At 41.3% G+C, this 19659-nt stretch overlaps 1 protein-coding gene across 2 annotated transcripts in view; it reads left to right on the forward strand.

Moving 5' to 3' along the window:
• Nucleotides 1-19659, forward strand: part of HSF5 (heat shock transcription factor 5) — a 76288-nt gene that overhangs the window by 18198 nt on the left and 38431 nt on the right. For both annotated transcript variants that reach the window (XM_054457953.1, XM_054457952.2), the window contains exons 3-5: nucleotides 7787-7881; nucleotides 11423-11944; nucleotides 15751-15928. In XM_054457953.1, coding sequence (XP_054313928.1) covers nucleotides 7787-7881; nucleotides 11423-11944; nucleotides 15751-15928 — 795 coding nt within the window. The remainder of the gene's footprint in view (nucleotides 1-7786; nucleotides 7882-11422; nucleotides 11945-15750; nucleotides 15929-19659) is intronic.

The following is a 19659-nucleotide window of genomic DNA, read 5'->3' on the forward strand; positions in this document are numbered from 1 at the left end:
CTCATCTGTTGATGGATACTGAGTTGCTGCCATCTTTTGGCTGTTGTAAATTTTGCTATGTTGAACATGGGTGTACAGATACCTTTTCAAATGCCTGCTTTCACTTTGGGATATAAACTCAGAAGACCTTTTCTTTACCTCACCATAAATGAGGAGATACTGGGGTTCTAGTTGCTATAGGAACTTATCTTGAAATTAAATATACTATTATAATGTTTTTTCTTTTGAGCATTTATATTATTGGGTATTTTCTCACTGTTGACATTATACTATTCTGGAGTAGATTCAAATTCTAAGTATTTTAATTCTATATTTGAATCACTTCCATAGGATAAAGTATATTAAAGCCTCACCTATAGCGGGAGTAATAATTTTTAGTAACTCTGGCTTAACATTTTTTTATTACTTAGAAATTTTTTGAAAATGTCATTAATGCCTATATTTATATCTGAAATGGAATTCTTTTAATTATTTTCAGTTTTTCTTTCTACATGGAATTTAATGCCTCAACTGAACACTGCCTTCAGGAAGACACTGAAAGTTCTTTGTGCAGATGAATGTATCTTAGGACATAGTGATAAACTAAGTTTTATAAATGTCAGTGCTTTCATAATGCACAGTAGATTATTTTTTCATATATGAGGCACATAGTCAAATTTCTATGCCTAGGTTTTCATATTCAGTAAACTTACTAATACTTTACTTTGTTCTATTTTGTTGACTATACAAAATAGGACTACAGTGGTAAGGAATAGCCATTGAGGAATCTTTTTGGAGTATAATCTATTCAAGTCCTCATTTTCTTCATACAGGTACTGTTTTACTTTCCATTTGTTACTGGATACTTTAAAGAACATTTACTTTTTTGCTGTTTCCTGAGATACTAACTCAGCTATCAAGCTATCAAAAATATATTAACATATTCTCTGTTATATATTGTAGTTTATTTCTCTGAGAAATTTATTTTAAAGTACATTTTTACACCTATTCAAAATGTGTAACCGATGGAGTCAGAAACTTACGAACAATAAAGCTAATGCCTTTTATTGATTTATTTGTAACGAAACACAGCTTTTTGGTACCCCGATGGAATGGACCTGCAGCTCCCAAGTCTTTCTCTACCGCTAGGTGGCTGGATTTTCCTTAGCTGCTATAACTCTAGGGGAAAAAACTTTTTTTTTTTTTCCCTTCCCGAGTTTTGGCAAGCTCTGCAGATCCTGCTTGCTGTTTAGCTATTTGGATTCAATTTATTTCCTAGGATATTTGTGCTGTCAAATACTTTGGGAAATCAAATTCAAATCCAAAACATTTAAAATATATATTTGAATAACCTTCAAAGGATCAAATCTAAGAACTGTTCAGCTAATCTATATTGGAAATGATAACAGCTTGAATTTTATGAGGCAATCTTAGTAATATATGGCCTTTTAAAGTCACCAAAATTGTTAAAAAAAGTCATCCAAAAAATAACCTTTGTATTTATATCTGAACTATAATTTTGCCCATTATTCCAAGTTTTCTTTCTGTGTGCAAAATTTTATGGTTAAATTGCTCATGATGCAAAGAGAAAATATTTATTTCTAGTATATCTTCATGAACTTCTGATGTTTTAAAAATCAATAGTCCTTCTCCCCTCTCCCCTCTCCCCTCTCCCCTCTCCCCTCTCCCCTCTCCCCTCTCCCCTCTCCCCTCTCCCCTCTCCTCTCCCCTCTTTTTTCGGTCTCCCTCTCCTTCTTTTTTCGGTCTCCCTCTGTTGCCGAAGCTGGACTGTACTGCCGGGATCTCGGCTTGCTGCAACCTCCCTGCCTCGGGCTCCTGTGACTCTCCTGCCTTGGCCTGCCGGGTGCCTGGGTTTGCAGGTGCGCGCCGCCACGCCTGAATGGTTTTTGTATTTTTGGTGGAGACGGGGTTTCGCCGTGTTGACCAGGCTGGTCTCCAGCTCCTGGCCTCGAGTGATCTGCCTGCCTCGGCCTCCCGAGGTGCTGGGATTGCAGACGGAGTCTCGCTAACTCAATGCTCAATGGTGCTCAGGCTGGAGTGCAGTGGTGTGATCTCGGCTCTCTGCAACCTCCACCTACCAGCCTCCTGCCTTGGCCTCTTAAAGTGCTAAGATTACAGCCTCTGCCCCACCGCCACCCCGTCTAGGAAGTGAGGAGCGTCTCTGCCTGGCCGCCCATCGTCTGGGATGTGAGGAGCCCCTCTGCCCGGCCGCCCTATCTGGGAAGTGAGGAGCGCCTCTGCCCAGCTGCCACCCCGTCTGGGAGGAAGTGAGGAGCGCCTCTGCCCGGCTGCCCCGTCTGGGAGATGAGGAGCACCTCTGCCCGGCCGCCTCGTCTGGGAGGAAGTGAGGAGCGCCTCTGCCCTGTTGCCCTATCTGGGAAGTGAGGAGCGCCTCTGCCTGGCCGCCACCCCGTCTGGGAAGTGAGGAGCGCCTCTGCCCGGCTGCCACCCCATATGGGAAGTGAGGAGCGCCTCTGCCCAGCCGCCCCTTCTGGGAGGTGAGGAGCGCCTCTGCCCAGCCGCCCCGTCTGGGAGGTGAGGAGCGCCTCTGCCCGGCCGCTCCGTCTGGGAGGTGAGGAGTGCCTCTGCCCGGCCGCCCCGTCTGGGAGGTGAGGAGCGCCTCTGCCTGGCCGCCACCCTATCTGGGAGGAAGTGAGGAGCACCTCTGCCCAGCTGCCCCATCTGGGAAGTGAGGAGCGCCTCTGCCCGGCTGCCACCCCCTATGGGAAGTGAGGAGCGCCTCTGCCCGGCCGCCCACTCTGGGAAGTGAGGAGCGCCTCTGCCCGGCCGCCCACTCTGGGAAGTGAGGAGCGCCTCTGCCTGGCCGCCCACTCTGGGAGGTGAGGAGTGCCTCTGCCCGGCCGCCCCGTCTGGGAGGTGAGGAGCGCCTCTGCCTGGCCGCCACCCCGTCTGGGAGGAAGTGAGGAGCACCTCTGCCCGGCCGCCCACTCTGGGAGGTGAGGAGCGCCTCTGCCTGGCCACTTCGTCTGGGAAGGGAGGAGCGCCTCTGCCCGGCCACCCCGTCTGGGAGGTGAGGAGCGCCTCTGCCCGGCTGCCACCCCGTCTGGGAGGAAGTGAGGAGCACCTCTGCCCGGCTGCCCCATCTGGGAAGTGAGGAGCGCCTCTGCCCGGCCGCCACCCCATATGGGAAGTGAGGAGCGCCTCTGCCTGACCACTCCGTCTGGGAGGTGAGGAGCGCCTCTGCCCGGCCGCCCCGTCTGGGAGGTGAGGAGTGCCTCTGCCCGGCCGTCACCCCGTCTGGGAGGAAGTGAGGAGCACCTCTGCCCGGCTGCCCCGTCTGGGAGATGAGGAGCACCTCTGCCCGGCCGCCCCGTCTGGGAGATGAGGAGCACCTCTGCCCGGCCGCCCCGTCTGGGAGGTGAGGAGTGCCTCTGCCCGGCTGCCACCCCGTCTGGGAGGAAGTGAGGAGCACCTCTGCCCGGCCGCCCCCTCTGGGAAGTGAGGAGCGCCTCTGCCTGGCCGCCACCCCGTCTGGGAGGAAGTGAGGAGCGCCTCTGCCTGGCTGCCCCATCTGGGAAGGGAGGAGCACCTCTGCCCGGCCGCCACACCGTCTGGGAAGTGAGGAACGCCTCTGCCTGGCTGCCCCATCTGGGAAGGGAGGAGCACCTCTGCCCGGCCGCCACACCGTCTGGGAAGTGAGGAGCGCCTCTGCCTGGTCGCCCCGTCTAGGAGGTGAGGAGCGCCTCTGCCCGGCCGCCCAGTCTGGGAAGTGAGGAGCGCCTCTGCCCGGCCGCCCTGTCTGGGAGGTGAGGAGCGCCTCTGCCTGGCCGCCACCCCATCTGGGAGGAAGTGAGGAGCGTCTCTGCCCGGCCGCCCCGTCTGGGAAGTGAGGAGCGCCTCTGCCCGGCTGCCACCCGGTCTGGGAGGAACTGAGGAGCGCCTCTGCCCGGGCGGCCCCGTCTGGGAAGCGAGGAGCGCCTCTGCCCGGGCGGCCCCGTCAGGGAAGTGAGGAGCGCCTCTGCCCGGCCGCCCCGTCTGGGAGGAGAGGAGCGCCTCTGCCCGGGCGGCCCCGTCTGGGAAGCGAGGGGCGCCTCTGCCCAGCCGCCCTGTCTGGGAGGTGAGGAGCGCCTCTGCCCGGCTGCCCTGTCTGGGAGGTGTACCCAACAGCTCCGAAGAGACAGCGACCATCGGGAGCGGGCCATGAGGACGATGGCGGTTTTGTTGAAGAGAAGGGGAGGAAGTGTGGGGAAAGGAAGGAGAGATCAGATTGTTGCTGTGTCTGTGTAGAAAGGGGTGGGCATAGGAGACTCCATTTTGTTCTGACTAGGAGAAATTCTTCTGCCTTGGGATGCCGTTGATCTATGGCCTTTCCCCCAGCCCCCTGCTCTCTGAAACATGTGCTGTGTCAACTCAGGGTTAAATGGATTAAGGGTGGTGCAAGATGTGCTTTGTTAAACAGATGCTTGAAGGCAGCATGCTCTTTAAGAGTCATCACCACTCCCTAATCTCAAGTACTCAGGGGCACAAACACTGCAGAAGGCCGCAGGGTCCTCTGCCTAGGAAAACCAGAGACCTTTGTTCATGTGTTTATCTCCTGACCTTCTCTCCACTATTATCCTATGACCCTGCCATATCCCCCTCTCCGAGAAACACCCAAGAATGATCAATAAATACTTCAGAAATTTAAAAAAAAAAAAAATCAAGGATCAAAGCTTCTAGAACAAAAGAACTTTGAATATTTAGCAGTTGACACAGCTAAACAACAGTATACAATTCCATTAGTTTTTTGTTTGTTTGAGACAGGGTCTCTCTCTGTTGCCCAGGCAGTAGTGCAGTGGCACAATCTCAGCTCACTGCAACCTCCACCTCCTGGGCTCAAGCGATCTCCCAGTCTGCCTCCCAAGTAGCTGGGACCACAGGCACATGCCACCATGCCTGGCTAGTTTTTATATTTTTGGTAGAGACGGGATTTCACCATGTTGCCCAGGCTGGTCTCGAACTCCTGAGCTCAAGTGATCTGCCCACCTTGGCATCCCAAAGTGTTGGAATTACAGGCATGAGCCACCACACCCAGCCCACTAGTTATTTTAAATTGTTCTATAGAAGATACTTGATAATATATGTTTATTTTATAGTAACATAAATACTAAAATGTGTAGTATATTTTCATTTTTATAAAAGAGAGTGAGAATTCAGTTTAGACTACAATATTAAGCAGTTATTTCTATGTAAGAAGCATAGTCATCATTTTTACTTTCTTCTTTTAGCTTATCTGTACATGTAATTTTAACAATAAACTCCTGTAACAAGAAACAAGCAATTGAGGGATTCTCTAGGAAGAGACTCTATTATCCCATTTTCCTCTCACTCTAGGATACCAAGTGAAGGTGAAAGAGATCAGACCAGACCTTTCCTAATTCCATTCATCTCTGAGGGATTTATAAGGAAGTTACCAACCCCTGGTCTAAATAATCAAACAGAGAAAAGAAGAAAAGGAAAAAAGGATCAGAAGACACAGAAGAATTTCTGGACGCACTTCCATTTGCTAATTAAATGGAAGGAGCAAGTGGGGGTTTTTTTGTTTTTCCTCTACCTCAATCAAAGACTATGAATCTTTCTTTTAATCTCCAGAGCTAACTTCTCTAATTAGTTTCCTAGAGGAAGAGGATGCTTTACTATTGGCATTTCACACTCTGCACAATGGTATGAATTTGACATACCTCAGCTGATCCAGCAGAAAGAGCTCTAAAACTCAAAAGTTATGTCATCAGTAACTGTCAATAGATAGAAGTGTTCGCAGGTACTACTAGTTCCAATGTTCATTGACTTTGTAACAACTGGTATATTAACTACAACCAAACAAAATGAGGTTTTCTTTACAAGAATTACATAAGCCCTTTCCAATAAATTTTCTGTAATGATGGAAATATTCTATAATCTGTCTAGATAACTAGTTTGGAATGAAGTGGGGGGAAGGAGAGATTACAAAAGGGCTTGGAGGAAACTTTTAAGCATAAAAGATGTGTTCATTCCTTTGAGCATATTGATGGTTTCAAATTTCATTTTAAATTTGTCAAAGTACATGTGTTAAATATATACTGTTTACTTTTTACCTCTAAAAAAAAAAAAAAAAAAAAAAAAATCAATAGTCATGGAGAAATAGGGAAGCATTTCGGTTATTTTAAAAAAATTCTTAGGTCAATTTACCTTTAAAGATTAAATAATGAGATTAGTAATTTTATTAGCACACTCAAAATATGAAAAATGTGGACATAAAAAGGGACAGTTGCCACCTTATTGATAAAGACACCTTTAAAGATATTCGGCAAGTATAATTCTAGTAAAACTATAAACGTTACATTTCAGGAACAGGGTTTAGCTTAGGGAATTATTGTGAGATATATATATATATATATAAATATATATAAATTTTTTTTGTACATAGAGTCTTACTCTATCACCCAGGCTGGAGTGCAGTGGCACAATCATGGCTCACTGCAGCCTCTACCTCCTGGGCTCAAGTGATCCTCCCACCTGAGCCTCCTGAGTAGCTGGGACTACAAACATGTGCCGCCAAGCCTGGCTGATTTTTGTATTTTTTGTAGAGATGGGGTTTCACCGTGTTGCCCAGGCTGGTCTCAAACTCCTGGGCTGAAGGGATTCACCTGCCTCAGCTTCCCAAAGTGCCGAGACTACAGGAGTGAGCCACCATGCCTCGCTGTATTGTGGTATATTAAAGAGCGTGTACTTCGGAGTTTAATTACTGACTCTGTCACTTCCAGCTTTGTGACTTTTAGCAAATTACTTAATATCACTGAGCTTTAGTTTACTTGTTTTGTAAAGGCAATATATGTAAAGCATTTACTACTGTGCCTGGAATAGGTAGGTGCTCAATATACATCATCCTCTGTTTAATCCACAGTTGTGATATTAATAACTGATTCTCACTTATACTGGAGAGTCTCTACAAAAAAGCAGACTCAACCTATTATTAAGACTGCATCTGTAAGTAACTTTGCTAGTACCAAGAGTTCAGTCTTTTCACAGTGTCCTGACTATAAAGGGAAAGTTTTGAAAATGTGTTTCTTCAGTTAAAATAATAGCAGCTAACACTTACTGTTTGCTTACTGTGTACCAGTACTCTTCTAAGTTCTTTATGGATATTAGCTCATTTATATCACAACCACCACCATATTTGGTAGGTTCTATTATTCTGTTATTATCTCTATTTTAATAGGATGCAGAAACTGAGGTACACAGAGATTAACCATGCTCAAATTTACACTGGGCTGTAAAGCCAGGCAGTCTGGCTCTGTCATCTGCATTCCTAACCACTTGCCCAAATTATTAAAACATTTTTGTATACATTTCTACTGGATGCATTGTTTAATGGTGGAACATTTGGAGAATATTTTATAGTTATTTTACTCTTTTAAAACACTCCACCCTCCAAATAGTTGTTACTATTGAAATGATTGAAATAGTTACTTTGGAATTTCAATATATTCCTCTATTTTCAATAAAATGAAATTACTTTCAATAAGATTATGTGTTTGGTTAGAAAGGTAACAAAATGCTTAGGTGTTAAAGAAATCATTTATAAAAATAGACATTAGACATGACTCTTTTAAAGACCTTTAAGATTATTTTGTTACTGTGTTGTTTTCAATAAATAACATCACCTAATTGGACTAAATATTTTGTTAGACATACAAAGGAAGTTCCTCAGATTTGGATTTCTTTCCATGTTGAAAGAGGGGAGCTCCTTGAATGCTATAGAAATGTATTGTGGTTGATGGCTTTTTTGTGTTTGAATTTGTTCCAGCTGTGCTACAGTGCTGTTCTCCTACCCACATGGATGCTCTAAGTAGTTGTGTCACTCCCACTGCCTCTTCCTATGCACACTGCAACTACTTCCAGGTAAGATTCTTGCAACTGTGGCCATGGTCCACGCTTCCTGTGCAATTTTATCGATCTTGCAAAATTTCAAAGTGTAATTTTATATTAATGAGTAACCAGAAGTAAGCTGTGGATTAATGGGCTTTGTTTTCTCAATTCTTAAAAAAGAAAGAGAGAAGAGAATTGATATAAATAATATCTCAGAATTCTTCTAGGCCAGAACTGTTCAATATAGTAGCCACTATTAAGCTAATTAAAATTAAATGAAATTTTAAAATTCCTCAGTTATACTAGTCACATTTCAAATACTCAATAGTCTCATATGGTTATTAAAATTAAAATTAAATTGATCCAAAAATTATTCCATACTTAAAAGTAGACACATTTTGAGTGCTCAGTAGTTTCATATGGCTATGGGTACTGAATTATACAGCACAGATCTAGAACATTCCCATCATTGCTGAAAGTTATTTTAAACAGTGCTGTTCTGGATTTTTTCAAGGTAAAATGAATACCAGATAAATGCTACAAGTATATAAGTCACCAAATGACAGATTCTTCCAAGATGATACAGATAATTAGACTTTCCTTTTTAAGGAGAAAGGAGAAAAATGTCAAAAATGAGAAATTTAAGTGGTGGCCCCCTTCATCCATAGCCCCTATGTTGTAGACACCATAGCAGTTCAGTATCCCTTAGTCAAAATGCTTGGGACCAGGAGTGTTTCAGATTTTGGATTTTTTCAGATTTTGGAATATTTCCAAAAACATAATGAGATATCTTGGGGATATGACCCAAGTCTAAACATAAAATCTGATTATGTTTCATATATACCTTATGCACATAGTTTAAAGGTAATTTCATACAATATTTTTAGTAACTTTGTTCATGAAACAAAGTTTGTGTTAAGTGCTTTTGTGCTGGAATTTTCCACTTGTGGTATCATGCCAGCGCTCAAAAAGTTTCAGGTTTTGGAGTATTTGAGATTTTAGAATTTTGGATTAAGGATGCTCAACTTTTACTTCAAATATCTTCTCATTATTTCTTAGGAGACACTTGCTTGGAGTTAAACGTTTTATATAGCTATTTTAAGGATACTTTTAAATTCCATGCTTTGTATTTTTATGCTATAACTGCCAAAGATTGGAATTGTGTGTTTGCCTTGGATAATCATATAGCCAAGATAGTTTCAAGATAGTCTCAGTTCTTAGGAGAATATCTTACTAGTGGCATTAGGGTGCTCAAAAGAACATTCCTTTTTTTTTTTTTTTTTGGAGAAAATCTACATAGGAAGTCAAATTATAATCAAGTTGTTGTTTGGAGTATAGAATGAGATCAAGGGGACTTAGCTGGCCATTTTTCATGGCTGATATGATCAAGCATGATATCCTAGCCCATTCATCTTCACTGGAGGGACATACCTATCCCACAGTTAGATGCTCTTGTTTGTGGGTCCAGGCACTCTCTTCTCTGGATCATGCTGGAGATACTATGACAGTGTTTATATCTTGATTATGTTGTGTGCTAAATAAAACATTTTTATAAAGACCTTTTCTTGTTATAGAGACAATATATGGCCATGTACGGTGGGTCATACCTTATAATCCCAGCTCTTTGGGAGGCCATGGTGGGAGGATTGTTTGAGGCCAGGATATTGAGATGAGCCTGGGTAACATAGTGAGTGAGACCCTATCTCTTAAAAAAAAAAAAAAAAAAGAAATAAAAGAAGGAAGAAGGAAGGGAGGGACGGAGGGAGAGAGAAAGGGTGGGTTAGTTGGTTGTAGTGGTGCATGCACCTTTTGTCCTAGCTTGGGAGGCTGAGGTGGGAGGATCAAGCGATTCTCCCACCTTGAGGAGTTTGAAGAGTTTGAGGCTATAGTGAGCTATGTTCTTGTGCCACTGTATTCCAGCCTGTGCAACACAGTGAGACCCTGTCTCAAAAAAAAAAAAAAAAAAAAAAAAAAACCTGCCAGGCGTGGTGGCTCACGCCTATAATCCCAGCACCACTTTGGGAGGCTGAGGTGGGTGGATCACTTGAGGTCAGGAGTTTAAGACCAGCCTGGCCAACATGGCGAAACCCTGTTTCTACTAAAAGTACAAAAATTAGCTGGGCATGGTGGTGGGCGCTTGTAATCCCAGCTACTCAGGAGGCTGAGGCAGGAGAATCGCCTGAACCTGGGAGGCGGAGGTTGCAGTGAGCCAAGATCGTGCCATTGCACTCCAGCCTGGGTGACAAAAGTGAAACTCTGTCTCAAAAACAAAACAAAAAATTTAAAAAAGACAATACGTGTTCATCATAGGAAAATAGCAATAAGCACACATAAAATTTTGAAATAGAAAAATGGGAAAGTGTTTCAGATTCCATCCTGAAAATAAATAGAATTAGTTTAGTTGAACTGTAGGTATGGGTGAGAGTGTGCGTGCACAGTCAGTACATTGTAATGTTTAAGAGCAAGAGCTCTTGAGTACGGCAAACCTAGTCTTGAAACCTGGCTCTGTCAGTTATTTCATTGTAACTTTGGGTAAATTAGGAAGTTTCTGGACCTCAGTTTTATCATTTGAAATGGAGATTATCACATTTCACAGGGCTCTTTTGAAGGTTGGATGAAATCTATATAAAGCACTTTGCATGTGCTTGGCACATAGTAATAACTCAATAAATGTGCTATTGGCTATAGTCACTTAGTGCTTATACCATTTGAATTTACATTATTTGGCATTAGTGGCCTTCTGAAAATCTTTGACAATCTTTGTTAATGATTGTGTTTAGTAGCATCAACTCACTACATACTTTCTTTAATCATAACTCTTCTGTATTTTAAGTTTATAATCTGATATAATCAGCAAACATTTATTGAATGCCTACTCTGTGCGAAGCTCTTCATTGTGCAACATCAATTCATTACACGTTTTATTTAATCATTCTTCTGTATTTTATGTTCACATGTATTAAATGCCTACTGTCTGCAAAGCAGTATATATAAGAGAATATACCTTAAAGATGTAAATCTAAAAGCAACAGCCATTTTAGTCTATTGCTTTGTTATTAAAAATAAATAATACCAGGAAACAAAGGACATTTGATATTCCATCCATTTTTCCCCATACTATTTAGAACAGAGTATTAGTACCACTCCCTGAATCTGTAGAAGGATTGGTAGACTTGTGAGCATCCTGTGTTTGAAATTTCCTTACTGCATTCCTAAAACAGTATATGATAGATACAAATTATGTTTTTGTCTGTCAGCCTTTATGGAAGAATTTGGTGTATAGATGCTTTATCAGCAAATAGGTATTTGGGTACTATAGCTTTTGATTTTGTATAGTTTAACCCTAAGAATTATTGACCCATTGGAGTATTAAACTTAGCAGAGTGGTTGACATGTAGTATATACTAAGTAAATGCTAACAGTAGATTTGAAGCTACTATTGCTGAAAAGTAGATTTGTCTCTAGGTTTTCTTAGTGATCTTTAAGTTTAATCTATTTGTGTGTAGCACTCATCAGCCTAAATATTGTAGTATTTCATTTTCTATCCAAACAGTTATATTTTTTCTTTTCCCAGAATCCTTCAATGCAGTCCTCCTATCCAGTTGAATTTTTGCCTTCCAATTGGCCCTGCAGTACTACTGATGAAAATAAAAAGACAGAAGTAAACCTAGAGGCTGTCTTTCAGATAGTAGATGAGTTGCATTCCTCCCCTAAATTGGAGATGGTAAAGGTGGAGCCTGTTGAGAATCAGTGCCCAACATCTCAGTCTTACAGAGGTCAGCACATTCTAGCTAATTCTAACAACAGCAATCCATGTTCTGCAAGTCAGGCTAGCCAGCTGGAGCCACTTACTCCTGTAGGCTCAGATATTATGTCTTTTGTGGTTGGAACAGAACAAGCAGTTGCCTGCTCTCTACCACAGTCACCTGAGTACATCTATACCATCCACACAGCTCAGCCTGTTGAAAATAGCACAATACAGGAATCTGCAGCCATCCAGCAAGCTCATGTCAAACTGAAGGAGCACCTAAATCATAATCCATCTCCATCTTCAGTAGTATTTGTTCAGGAAGGGCCACCATTCAGCACACACCAGGTAAGGGGGCAAAGAAAAAAATGCTAATAAAGCTCAAAGTACCTAGTACTTCTGCTAAAGACTATTCTAGTGGAGAGTTTGTTCAGATTTTATTTGGGTTTAATGCCAGTTCATTATGGTTTCCAGGAGGATCATGTCCCAGTGGTTCTGCACAAAAGATTCAGAAAGAAGTTACCTTAATCCTTAAGCATCATCTCACTATATTATGCATGGTCTGAAATCAGCCTCTAAAGAGAGGTTGTCTAATTGAGCATTGTGGTATGAAGCTTATTTTCATGTTATAAACGTCCCTTGAGTTTTTGCTTCCTATCTTAATTTGTATAGATTAGATATGCCTGGCCGATAATTCTATTACCCAGGAGGGATGGTTTATTTGACAGATATTGTGATGACTTTCCTAGCCATTTGCAGCATGGAGGTAAGGAGATGGTTGGAAGTCTTTTCTAACTTTATTACAGCATCATTGAACTGTAACTTGTGAGCATACTGTGTTTGAATTTCCTTACTAATATCTGCACTCCTAAAGCAGAAGATAAAGGCTAATTCCTTGATTGCCACTAGTTTATTACAAGAAAATGAATAAACTTTAATTCTGAATAATTAGTAAGAATAATTCATCAAAAGTACATCCACAGAAACAAAGTCAAATAGCATGTTCTCATTTTATAAGAGGAAGCTAAATAATGTGTACACACTGAACATACAATGTGGAATAATAGACACTGGAGACGTGGAAGGGTGGGAGAGTGGGAGGGGGAACAGAGATGAGAAATTACTTAGTGGGTACACTGTACACTATTCACTCAAAGCCCAGACTTCACCACTATGCAGTATATCCATGTAATAAAACTGTACCTGTACCTCTTAAAATAATACCAAAAAAATCCAAATTAAAAAGAAAAAATTTTTTTTTGAGATGGAGTCTCTCTCTGTCACCTAGGCTGGAGTGCAGTGGTGCAATCTCGGCTCACTGCAGCCTCCACCTCCTGGGTTCAAACGATTCTCCTGCCTCAGCCTCCCAAGTAACTGGGATTACAGGCGAGCCACCATGCCCAGCTAATTTTTGTGTTTTTAGTAGAGACAGGGTTCCACCATGTTGACCAGGCTGGTCTTGAACTCCTGACCTCAGGTGATCCACCTGCCTTGGCCTCCCACAGTGCTGGGATTACAGGCATGAGCCACTGTGCTTGGCCCCAAATTAAAATCTTTTTTTGTGTGTGAATTAAGTATTTTTTCCTACTTTTAATTTTTTTTCTTGATCTTAGCCTGATATGTGTATACATATTTTTTCCATTTTAGATTTTTTCTTTAATAGGACTGAAACTCTCTTCATTGTTAGAAAGTCCCAAGATAACTTTTGGCAGGTTTTTGTTTTTTGCAGACTTTTTTAGCTCTATTTTTAGATCCAAATGTCTTAAATTTATATCACCTCATTTTTTTTTAGCCTGACTGTCGAGATCTAGTATATTGTGTTAATATTGTAAATTCAGTAGACAAAATATAGGCCCATTATGGTTTGTTGTTGTTGTTGTTGTTGTTGTTGTTTTGAGATGGAGTCTTGCTCTGTTGCTCAGGCTGGAGTGCAGTAGCGCAATCTTGGCTCATTGCAACCTCCACCTCCTGGGTTCAAGGAATCCTTCTGCCTCAGCCTCCTGAGTAACCAGGATTACAGGTGTGTGCCCCCAGGCCGGCTACTTTTTTGTGTTTTTAGTAGAGACAGGGTTTCACCATGTTGGCTGGTGTTGAACTCCTGACCTAAGGTGATCCGCCCACCTCGGCCTCCCAAAGTGCTGGGATTATAGGTGTGAGCCACTGCACCTGGCCCCATTGTGTTTTAAATATATTTGTAGAACACAGAATTTGTCTTTGTTCCTTCATAGTCACATCTGAAATATTTCAGATCTTAAAACTGCACTCGTACACAGTAACTTTTTCATTAACAAATATATCTTGGCCAGGCGCAGTGGCTCACGCCTGTAATCCCAGCACTTTGGGAGGCCGAGGCGGATGGATCACGAGGTCAGGAGATCGAGACCATCCTGGCTAACACGGTGAAACCCTATCTCTACTAAAAATACAAAAAATTAGCCGGGCGTGGTGGCGGGTGCCTGTAGTCCCAGCTACTCTGGAGGCTGAGGCAGGAGAATGGCATGAACCCAGGAGGTGGAGCTTGCAGCGAGCTGAGATCGCACCACTGCACTCCAGCCTGGGTGACACAGCAAGACTCCGTCTCAAAAAAAAAAAAAAAGTATATATGTGTATATATATATATACATATATATGTATATAAAGCTGTGTTTTAAACTTTTAACTTTATTTCATTATATAATTTTATTTTAAAATAAATTCATAAAGAAATAGAGTATTTCAGAAGTTGGTCAACTTGACAAAGGGATTTACATTCCAAAGAAAATTTAGTAACTCTAAGAAAGAAACTTAGGCTAGGCACAGTAGCTTATGCCTGTAATTCAAGCACCTTTGGAAGCTGAGGTGGGAGGATCGCTTGAACCCAGGAAGTCCAGACCGGCCTGGGCAACATAGTGAGACTCTATCCCTACAAAAACATTTTAAAAATTAGCTTGGTGTGGTGGCACACACCTGTGTCCTAGGTACTTGGGAGGCTGAGGTGGGAGGATAGCTTGAGCCTGGGAGGTCAAGGCTGCAGTGAGCCGTGATCACACCACTACACTCCAGCCTGGGCAACAGAATGAGACCCTGTCTCAAAGAAAGAAATCTGTATTTTATAAACAGGGCAGATATAGATTTTATAGGGGCTAAAGCTTATACAATTTTGAGGGCCTCTTTAAGAGAAAGAATACAGAATTAGTGGAATAAAGTATCCACATCCCACTGAAACCATCTAACAGGATCATGCCTATGGCCATTCCAACAGGAGAGGAAGTCTGATAGAACATATTCTACAGAGAAAAAAGATGGTTTTAACCAATCATGGTGAAACTATTTTACTTTTGGTCAGGTGTGGTGGCTCAGGTCTGTAATCCCAGTGCTTTGGGAGGCCCAGGTGGGAATATCCCCTGAGACCAGGAGTTACCAGCCTGGGCAACATAGCGAGACCCTGTCTCTACAAAAAAACTTTTTTTTTTTTTTGAGATGTAGTCTCACTCTGTTGCCCAGGCTGGAATGCAGTGGTACAATCTCGGCTCACTGCAACCTCCACCTCCTGGGTTCAAGCGATTCTCCTGCCTCAGCCTCCCGAGTAGCTGGGATTACAGGCACCTGCTACCACGCCCGCCTAATTTTGTGTAATTTTAGTAGAGATGGGGTTTCACCATGTTGGCCAGGCTGGTCGAGAACTCCTGACCTCGTGATCCTCCCGCCTCGGCCTCCCAAAGTGCTGGGATTACAGCTGTGAGCCACCGTGCCTGGCCTACAAAAAAACTTTTTAAAAATTAGCTAGTACCTGTAGCCCTAGCTACTCAGGAGGATCACTTGAGCCCAGGAGCTCGAGGTTACGGTGAGCTATGATTGTACCACTGTACTCCCGCCTGGACAACAATGTGAGACCCTGACTTAAAACAAAACAAAAAAAACCTGTACTTTTGTAAGTTAAAAAAAATCAACGAGCTTCATGGTAGATATTCCGTCTGATCATAAGTAAATGTTTTAGCTCCATATACATTTTAATAGTTTGTGTATGCAGAAAGGTATAGTATCATTTATAAGAATGAAAAGCCTTATAAGCTTGTTTGTTGGATCATGTTCCTATAATAGAACTCCTCTGATAAAATATCTTTTAGCAGATATTTGGAGGAAATCTCAAATAATGAATGGGTTTAATATTTTAGGTGGATGCCAATATAAAATGCCAGACCAGTTCACGTGAGAATATCTTGCCTTCAGAACAGATGGGATTCCTCATTTCAGAAATGGGGCCTGCTAGCAAGCCTAGTAAAGACACAGGTTTAGCCACTCCAGCCAGATACAGAGAGCACAGAAGCAACTCACAACAAGGAAAGTCCCCTGGTAAGGATTATTGTGCTCTAGAATGCCAGAAGTAGAATCACGCTGTAGAATTAATATATGAATGACAGTTTTTCTGAGTCTCCATTTATTATTCATAATTGTGTTATACCTGTCACATTGCTATTTTTACATAGCTGTAATTTTAACTCTATATTTATTCTTAATTATCTTTGTAAAGTATGTAATAGTTATTTTCCTAATATTGCATGTAATGATTTGGGCTTTGAAAAATATAGAACATATTAAGAATAAGCAAAGGATTTTAGATTATTTAACTTGGAGAAGGCAAGGAAGAAGGATGATTTAATAACTATCCTTAGATGCCAGACTTTGAAATTGTAGTTGTACTTATTCTGCTGTTAACAGACTCTAGGACAAGAGGGCATGCACTTATATTTGACAGGAGAAAATCAGATGGAAATTTAGGATATTATCCTGAGTGCATTATAAAGATACTATAATGTATGACCCTATACCAATGGTTTGTTATTCTTGCAGTTTGTAAGAACCCAGAATAAGTGATTGTTTTAGGCACATATAGTTGGTTCTAATATGACAAAATCATATTTTTTGAAGAAATAGTAACATCTAGTAAAACATGTGTCTCATATGATCCAAAAATCAAGTTACCAAGGTCTGCAGTGGACAATTTTAATATTCTAGAATGATGTGCATGTCAGGGGCATGCAGTGCAGGCAGAATTAACCAGGACAAACAATGATTTTAACCTACAATAATTTGAAAAATGTTGAGAACTTCTGTGAGAATTTTTCCAAAAAGTAAATTAATAGTGATATGATCATGGTGTAGCTCAGACTCATATGGTTCTTTCTACAAAATATCTTTTAGGCTAAAAACTATCCATCATTTATCCACTAAACTTAGCTTGCACACTTTTAGTTGATTATATTTTCCAATCCATAATTAAAGACTAAAGATTTCTCACCACTGAAGGTATTTAACACAGTGGCTTGAGCCTTGAAGGCAATTTAGATGAGAGAAGGGCAGGAACTAATATTTACCGTACCCATTTTTGTGCCATAGAACAAACTTGATGGAAGTGGCATTGTCATTTTAAACATCAGGAAATTTAGGCTTAGAGTAAGTAACTTGTTCAAAGTCACACATAAATTTGTTTTCTTTTTTCATTTTTTGGAGACAGAGTCTTGCTCTTTTGCCCGGGCTAGGGTGCAGTGGCATGATCTTGGCTCACTGCAGCCTCCATCTCATGGATTCCAGCAATTCTTGTGCCTCAGCCTCCCGAGTAGCTGCGACTGCAGGCGCCCGCCACCACACCCGGCTAATTTTTGTATTTTTAGTAGAGATAGGGTTTCACCATGTTGGCCAGGCTGGTCTTCAACTCCTGGCCTCAAGTGATCCACTCACCTCAGCCTCCTAAAGTGCTGGGATTACAGGTGTGAGCCACCATGCCGGGCCCTTTTTTCTTTTCTCTCCTTTTCTTTTTCTTTCTTTTTTTTTTTTTTTTTCTGAGACAGTCTTGCTCTGTTGCCCAGGCTGTAGTGCAATGGCTCGATCTCAGCTCACTGCAACTTCCACCTCCCAGGTTCAAGCGATTCTCCTGCCTCAGCCTCCTGAGTAGCTGGGATTACAGGCACACTCCACCACGACTGGCTAATTTTTATATTTTTAGTAGAGGCAAGGTTTCCGCCATGTTGGCCAGGCTGGTCTTGAACTCTTGACCTCAGGTGATCTGCCTGCCTTGGCCTCCCACAGTGCTGGGATTGCAGGTATGAGCCACTGCACCCAGCTGCCTTTTTTCATTTTTTATAGATATGGGGTCTCACTATGTTGCCCAGGCTGGTCTTGCACTCCTAGGCTCAAGCAGTCCTCCTGCCTTGACCTCTCAAAGTGCTGGGATTATAAGCGTGAGCCACCATGCATGGCCAGTCACATATAAACTAATATTGCTAGTATCCTACCCTAAGTTGTCTGCCTGTAGAGCACATATTCTTTCCTTTTAATTTTATTGTGTTGAAGAACATGTAACATAAAATTTATCATTTTAACCATTTTTATTTTTAATTTATAACTTAAATATAATTGTACATATTTATGAAGTACAATGTGATTTTTTGATACATGTATACGTAGTGTAATGATCAAATTGAGATAATTACCATATCCATCACTCTAAACATTTATCATTTCTTTGTGGTGATAACACTCTAAACCTTTTCTTCTAGCTGTCTTGAAATATACACGACATTGTTACTTGCTACAATTATGCTACTATGTAATAGAACACCAAAACTTATTCTTCCTATCTAACTACAACTTTTGACCAACTTCTCCCAATCTCCCCACTTGCCTACCTTCCCCAGCCTCTGGTATTTACTATTCTACTCCCTTCTATGAAATTAACTTTTTTAGCTTCCATGTATGAGTAAGATCGTGCAGTATTTGCTTTCTGTGCCTGGCTTATTTCACTTAACATAATGTTCTCCAGGTTCACCTATGTTGCCAAAAATGACAAGATTTCATTCTGTTTTATGGCTGAATAGTATTCCATTGTATATGTATGTACGTACGTGTGTGTATATATATATATACACACACACACATATATATACACACATATATATACACATATATATACATATATATATCACATTTTCTTTATTTATCTGTAGATGCATATTTAGGTTGATCCATATCTTGGCTATTGTGAATAGTGCTGTGGTAAACACGGGTGTGGACATGTCTCTTCAACATACTGATTTCATCTTCTTTGGAGATACATCCAGTAGTGGGACTGCTAAATTATATAGTGGTTCTATTTTTAATTTTTTAAGAAGCTTCATGCTGTTTCCTATAATGTTATGCTAACTTACATTCCTACAAATAGTATATAAGAGTTCCCTTTTCTCTGCATCTTTGCCAGCATTTGTTATTTTTTGTCTTTTTTATAATAGCCATTTTAACTGGGGTGAGGTGATATTGTGGTTTTGATTTGAATTTCTCTGATGATTGGTGATATTGAGCATTTTTCCATATATCTGTTGGTTATTTGTGTATCTTCTTTTGAGAAATGTCTATTCAGGTGTTTTGCTCATTTTTAAAATCAGACTTTTTTTTTTAATTTGTTTTGCTTCTGAGTTGCTTAAATTCCTTATGTAGTCTGCATATTAACCTTTTGTCAAATGTATAGTTTGCAAATACTTTCTCTCTTTATGTAGGTTGTCTCTTCATTGTATTGTGTCTTTTGCTATGCAGAAGATTTTTCATTTGATGAAATCCCATTTGTCCATTTTTGGTTTCGTTGCCTGTGCTTTTGAGGTCTTATCCAAAAAGTCCTTGCCCAGTCCATTTTCATGAAGCATTTTACCTATGTTTTCTCTAATAGTTTCATAGTTTTGAATCTTACATTTAAGTATTTAATCAATTTAGAGTTGATTTTTGTATACAGTGAGAAATTGGGGTTTAGTTTCATTCTTCTGCATATGGACATCCAAATTTCCCAGCGCTATTTATTGAGGAGACCGTCCTTTCTCCAATGTGTGTACTTGGCAACTTTTGAAAATCAGTTAGCTATAAGTGTATAAATTTATTTTTGGGTTCTCTATTCTGTTACAATTGATTTAGATGTCTGTTTTTATGCCTGTACCATGCTGTTTTGGTTACTATCGCTTTGGTAGTGTATTTTGAAATTAGGTAGGGTGATGCCTCCAGCTGTGTTCTTTTTGCTCAGGATTGCTTTGGCTATCTGGGGT

Source organism: Pongo pygmaeus, chromosome 19 (genome assembly GCF_028885625.2).
Source record: "Pongo pygmaeus isolate AG05252 chromosome 19, NHGRI_mPonPyg2-v2.0_pri, whole genome shotgun sequence".
Taxonomy (NCBI): Eukaryota; Metazoa; Chordata; class Mammalia; order Primates; family Hominidae; genus Pongo; species Pongo pygmaeus.